The sequence below is a fragment of the Globicephala melas genome, chromosome 6, assembly GCF_963455315.2.
Source record: "Globicephala melas chromosome 6, mGloMel1.2, whole genome shotgun sequence".
Lineage (NCBI taxonomy): Eukaryota > Metazoa > Chordata > Mammalia > Artiodactyla > Delphinidae > Globicephala > Globicephala melas.
In genome coordinates this window covers 1,426,853-1,433,289 of record NC_083319.1, presented here as the reverse complement: position 1 = coordinate 1,433,289, position 6,437 = coordinate 1,426,853, and the positions used below count along the sequence as shown (strand labels likewise).

At 66.9% G+C, this 6,437-nt stretch overlaps 1 protein-coding gene across 1 annotated transcript; it reads right to left on the bottom strand.

The window, feature by feature from the left end:
- Nucleotides 1-2,890: 2,890 nt before the first annotated feature.
- Nucleotides 2,891-6,376, bottom strand: LCN8 (lipocalin 8). The gene is made up of 7 exons (XM_030838103.2): nt 6,293-6,376; nt 5,202-5,329; nt 4,725-4,795; nt 4,322-4,429; nt 4,153-4,242; nt 3,934-4,054; nt 2,891-3,113 (listed from the first exon to the last, which is right to left on the bottom strand). The coding sequence occupies exons 1-7, from the start codon at nt 6,374-6,376 to the stop codon at nt 2,891-2,893; spliced, it is 825 nt and encodes a 274-aa protein (XP_030693963.2).
- Nucleotides 6,377-6,437: the final 61 nt, after the last annotated feature.

Here is a 6,437-nt window from a genome sequence, read left to right as displayed (position 1 = left end):
TCTTCCAGGTGTGATGGGAAGGCCTGGTGGACGGAGCCCCAGCCTCAGAGTGGGGGCAGGAGCTCACCACCTAGCGCGGCAAGTTCACGTAGGTCGCTATGGAGAAGAGAAGACGGTGACGCGGGGAGATGGGTGCCAGGAGAGAGGCCTGCCCCGGGGGCCGGACACTCACGGTCCTTGGAGAGCAGCTGCACATCCCCTGCTGACAGCCCGTGCTCCACGGCCTTTACGAGGAACCTGTCCACGGCTCTTTCGTCGTGTTCCACCATCCGGCCTGCGAGGAAGGGTTGCCGCTGGCTGGGGGGCACAGGCGGAGACTGGAGCCACAGACACACTCCCTGCCCTGTCCTGTGCCCCTTTCTGCCCTACCCCGTCCCCCTCCCTGTCCTGTCCCTTTCCCTGCCTGTCCCGCCCACCCCATCCACCTCCTAGCCCTCTCCTGCCCCCTCTCTGGGCTGGGACAGGGCAGAGGTAGAGTAGAGACTCCCCCGTAGGCTCACTGTGAAGTTTCAGGACACTGTGGGCCTTCCCTCCTTTGTGGAAGACAGTTCATGATGCTGGACGTCTCGTAGTCCGTGGCCACCACAGTGACCTCTTTGCCTCCTGGGAAATGAACCAAACACAGGGCTCCCAGGCTCTGGGTGGGGACCTCCCACAGGCCACGCCCCCGGGCCCACCCCCGCCTTGTAAAGGACACACACACGGTGGGCAGGGAACCCGGCTGACCAGGACAGGAAGACGTCTGAGCGACATTGTCAAGGATTTCAGAGAGGAAGTCCCGGCAGCTGAGGCCAGAGCCTGGGGACTGGAGACGGTGGCTGGGGGGCTTCTGCACGGGCTTTGCACTGAGCCCCATGCCGAGGGCTCTGGGCCGGGTGACCAGTAGCACCCCACTGAGGCCGGGTCCCCACGGGAAGACCCTCGGTGCCCAGTGTGACTGAGCAAGGGCCGCATGTGGCGGGACACAGCGTCCCCACCTGGTCCAGTCCGCAGGGAAGGCACGGCGAGAGGGCCCCAGCCTACCGGGCACCACGTTGGCCTCCAGGCTGAGCGGAGCACAGGGCCCCCGCAGGCAGCTCTTACCAGACTCCATAGGAAGCTCGAACTTCCCGGGGGCAACCCCTTCACAGCCTGGCTCTTCTCCTCCACACAGCGCTCGTGCTGCAAGGAGCAGACGCCTGTCAGCCCAGCAGCCTCCAACCCCGCCACGCCATTGCTCTGGACCAGGGGCAGCCCCGAGACCACCCAGGAGCCCCCAGCCTCCCGGCCGGGCAGGAGGAGACCGCCCTCTGGGAACAAACTTCTCCTGCAGTGAAAGTGTGCCCACCTCTGAGGATCAGACTCGGGGTCCTCGGAGGGGCCAGAGACACCTCCCCAGCCCATACACGTTCTAGGGGAGGTGGCCAGGCCGTGGGCGTGCGAGCCCGCAGACAGCATGGGCTCATCCACAGTGCCTGGGCTGGGGCAGCCTCGCAGGGAGGCCCCGACACCCGGCAGGGAGGGGTCCCGGGCGGTGGGGCCAGAGGCCGAGCCCCAGCCCGCACTGGCCCTGAGGCTGAGGGTCACCTCCTCCGCCGTCTTAGAGAATGACGGCCCCCCGCACTCCTGCTCTGCTCTGCGGACCCCTCATCTGGAAAGGGTTGTACCCCCGGTGTCCTTCGGCCCAAAACCCATCCTCATCCCAGCAGGGTGACCGCGTGGCACAGGGGAGAGAGGCGCCACTCACTGGTCAGACACGGAGGTCAGGGCCAGGGGCGGCCCCTCCTGCTGCGCCATTACGGCCCCCATCTTCTTCATCCGGGGCGAGCCCTGGGGCTCCAGGTTGGAGCGGAGGCAATCTCGTACCAGATACCTGAAAACTGGGGAGATGGAGAGCTGGAGGGGGGCTGCCCCGGGGAAGCCGCAGCCGGGATCAAGGGCCACCCCCCCGACCACAGAGCAGGGCAGTGGTCTGGGAAATTCCAGGGCCCCGCACGCTGCGGAGCTAGCAGGGGGCTCCAGGGGCAGCAGGTCCTGCAGGGTCTCCCAGGCTTGCCGGGACGGGCCTGTCCCCAACGGCAGGCGCCCTGACCCGGCCACCTGGGCAAAGTCGAAGTCCTTCAAGCTCAAGTCCTCCTCACCGTCCGCCAGCGCCAAGAACAGCCCCAGCAGGGCTGCGATCACCTCGCCCCTCATGTCTGGCAGGCAGGGGCTGGGGCCAGCTCCCCAAAGCCGCAGGACACGGGCCTCGGCACCAGTCCAGGCTCATACCCTTCCCTGTGGGCATCGGGGAAGGCACAGGCTGGCTTCATTATGCAGTCCGGCAGCTCACGCGGCTGCCTGCCCACCAGCCGGCGGGGCCAGACCCGAGGGGGACCCACCCGTGGGGCGCGGGTGTCGCCCAGGTTCCCTCCTGTGTTCATTCGCCTGATCCGCTCGCCTGCAGGCTGGGCCCCAGGCCGCCCAGGTGCTCAGACCACGTCCCGTGGCCAGAGGAGCCTCCAGGGCCCCCAGGCTCCAGGGTGAGGGGATGGGGACATGAAAGGGCACGAGGTGCTCTGGGAAGCACTTTGGGAATGTGTGCTGAGGGAGTTCGGCGGGCAGGGCCCCTCACAGCACCAGGACCCGGCAGCTGCCCGGAAGGCTCCAGCAGGAGCCTCAGCAGCTCCCAGTACACGGCCCACCCGGGAGCCCCAGGCATGCTCAGGACGTGGGCGCGTGCCCCCCGGGGCCTGCCAGCTGAGTAGGCGTGGGCCCGCTCAGTGGGGCAGCACCAGGGACATGGGTGCCCACGCGACGCTGACTCTGTGTAGCCCAGCCCCCCCGGGCTGCGGGCAGCGAGGAGCGGGCCGGGACGTCCTGACGCCTCCAGCCCTGCTGGCCGGCTGAGTCCTTTGAAGGAGCCCCACGCTCAGCGATTGGCCAACCAGCAGCATCCCGCCGACCAGACGGCGGCCAGAGGCAGCCCCGCCTGCTGGTACTCGCTTCTCACCCACAGCGTCGTGCCCCCAGGCGGGGACAGCGGCTCCCCATCTTCCGGGTGAAGAGCTTCCTGAGCAGAGGGCGGAAGGCACTTGTCCGAGTCCACGCAGCAGACACGCGGCGGCCCTCCTTTGCCCTTGACCCCACCCCACCTCCAAGTGCCACAGCCGTCCTCACAGGTAGACCGGCCGGGTGAGGGCTTCCCAGCACACAGCAGACAGCAGCCAAGTCAGAGGGGTGGGGGAGAGACAGAGGAACAGAGACAGAGAGAGAGATAGACACAGAGAGGCCGAGATAGAATACAAGGGGGCAGGGTGGGAGAGAGGCACACGGAATGCGGAAACGACTCTTGGGGTCCCGGCTCCAAGGAGAGCTGAGCGGTTGTGCCCCTGCAGATGGAGCAGGGCCTCACGGTGCTCAACTCACCCCACCTCCTCATGGCAGAAGCTCCTCTGTTGACCCCGCCACCCCCACCTGTCACCCCTCGGCCCCAGGAAAGACTCGGGCAGCGGGCTTGGCAGTAGAGTTTATTCAGAGCATGTGCAGGCGGGCCCCCCAGGGCTGGGCGGCCAGGGGAGCCCGGGTGGGCGGGGCTCCCAGCATCCCGGATGGGGGCGGGGGCTCCCCTCGATCTGCTCCTGTGACACAGAAGGCCAGGGCCTCAGGGCGCCACCCGGCCTCCGAGGACCCTGGGGGGCAGTGGTTGGAGCCACGGCCAGGAGTGGGTGTCCTAGCTGTGTGGCCTGGGCCTCAGTTTCTCTACCTGCAAAGCGGGGTAATTGTCCCAACCTCTCGGGGCCGTTGAGACAGAGGGGGTCGTGCAGCTGACGTGTTAGCCCAGTGGGGGACCCGGGGAGCCCGAGAAGGGGCCCACAGGGCCTGCGCCTACCCCACCGCCCCCGGCAGGACCCTGCTGGATGGAAATGGGGGACGAGGGCCAGCCTCCTCCCCTCCCCGCCCAGCCCTGCCCACCCCTCCCAGCCTCCAGGGTCCCCTCCTGGCAGCCTGGTGTCACCACCCTGGAGGCCCAGGGGCTCCCCTCGGGCTCCCCTCAGGCAAAGGCTCACCTCCTTCAGGAGCTTGGCACACCTCCCTGTGGGACGGGACAGTGTGAGGGGCTGCGGGACAGGCGCCCGGACCCCACCCGGGGGGGTCCCTAGCCCAGCACCCACCCCAAGGTCTGGGGCTCACCGTGCCGGGCCACCAGGTACAGTCCCGTGTCTGTGGTCAACTCCCGGAACTTCCAGAAGCCTGGTTCATACTCGCCCTCAAGGCTCCGAACTGTGGGAGCACAGGGGCCTGGGCTGGGTGGTCCCCAGGAGGACCACAGCGGCCCCGCCCCACCCCAGGGGCAGCTTACTGAAATACTTGAGCACGTGGAATTCCTTGTCCCGCCAGTGGAGGGACACCCTCAGGATGGCGTACTGTTCGTAGTCTGTGTCTGTCACCTGGATCTCCCTGTGGCCTGTGCAAGCAGGTGGGAGAGACAGGCATGGGCGGACCGGGCACCCTCGGGGTGGGTGGACCTCAGAGGCCAGGGTCAGCAGGGCCTGACTCCATCCTCTCCCCACCCAGCCGGGACTCTCTGGGGATGCCAGGGTGGGGTAGGGGAGGACTAGAGCGGCCCTGGCAGGATGACCAGTGTCTTGGTGGGAGAACGGGCGTCTGGGGCGCGCGCAGGACGGGGAACAGCGAGGCCAAGCAGAGCTGGTGCGCAGGGCCAGAGGGCTGTGGCTGCAGCAGCAAGGGAACGGCTCTAACCAGGAAAACAAATTGCCCCGAAACATTTATTTCTGAGCTCACTATTTGTTCAGTCTCACAGCTTCCTGAACTGAGAGGCAGGAAAGTACTCATTAGGAAAACGCCAGCCTGCATTCCTTCTGCTGGGCACATCCCAGGGCGGGGGGGGGGGGGGGGGGGTGCGTGTCTTCAGGAAGGGCTCTGGCAGTGTGTCCACCCCCAGGCGAGCCTGGGGCAGGGCAAGGACGGCAGAGGCACAGGATGGGGCCGTGCCAGCCTCACCCAAGGATTCTGTGACCTCCAGAGAGCCGCCTGCCCCTAAGTCCATTTTCCTACCCCTAAGTCCATTTGGGAGAAGATGCAGCTCTAGGAGCCTGGGGGTCTGGTCTCAGGGGAGGGTCAGGATAGACGCAGGGAGGGCTGGTCCACCCAAGTGACAGTAAAGTCCACATCCACAGCTGCGGCCGGTACAGCCGGGCTCTGCCCAGGCCCCTTATCTGTTATACGCAGCCTTCACGGTCAGTTCCTCCCCACTCAAGGTCAGGAACAAGGCCTCCAGCCTCTTTGGGGTCTGCAGTGCCAGGTTTTGGCTGGAGGCCACCCCAACTTCCCGCCAGAACCCTGCAATCTAGAGAAAGGGTCCGGGGCCAAGCCCGTCTCGGGCAGACGGACAGAGACCCCATCCCTGGGCCCCAGGAGGCAGACGCCTCTCCCCGGACCTCCCAGGCAGGGAGCTGGCAGGCTCTGAAGCAGCAGCCGTCGGCCTTCTGAGGGGTCCCTTTGGGGGCGACAGGGCGAGCCCCTCCCCGCACAGGCCTGTCTGCAGTTGCCACAGGGCTGGATCCGTCTCCAAGGAGAACCAGCCTTGCTGCTGCCTGTCCTTGGGGATGGGACGCCAGGGGCGGAGGTGGTTAGAGCCTGAGAGAGGGGGGCTGGAGAGGGCCAGCTGAGTGTGAAAGCCGCTGGGGAGCGGTGGCCAGCAGCCCTCCCCCGCGGAAGAGGCCCGGCTCTGCCCAGCCAGGCTGGGGGAGCGAGTGCCTGCCGCAGAAACGGCCACCCAGAGCCCAGACCTTCCATCTGAAACTTTTGAAAACTGATCATTTTTGCAAGAGAAACGCATCCGTGTCCGACATCTGTCACTTCTGAGCCTGCTGATGTGCTCCTGGCCCAACAGCCGACACAGAGCCAGCGAAGAAGGAACTCCGGCAAAGAAGCATCGGGCTGGAAACCAGAGCCCGCAGCCGAGGTCTCCACACCCAGAAAGCCTCCTCCTCTGGCTCCTACAGTGTGCGGGGTCAGAGGGTACAGCGGGGACCCCATGCCCTGGAGACCACAGGAGGCCCTGAGGGAGGGCGCCGCCCCTGCGCGGCCCTGGCCACTTGCCTCACACCCACTCGCTAGGAGAGGGGAGACCAGGCAGGGCTGAGCTCAGACGCTCCGCCACCCGCCCTCATGGGGCTGGCCTGGGTGAGTCCTGGGGCCCCCGACGCAGCTGTCCAGCATCAGCTGGGGCAGCGGCGGGGCCTGGAGTAGCTGCACACGCGGGCCCCTCCCCGCCCCACCTCCTCCCGGGGCCCAGAAAGAAAGCCACCTTCTGCAGGTCCAGGTCCTGCGTGGTCATTTCCACCTGCACCAGGATAATGCCCAGGACGGCGCTCAGCAGCCCGGCCTCCATGGAGGGTCTGTGCTCCCCGCACCTGTGCCCCCCGCACCCGGGTTTATATCGGGAGGGAGAT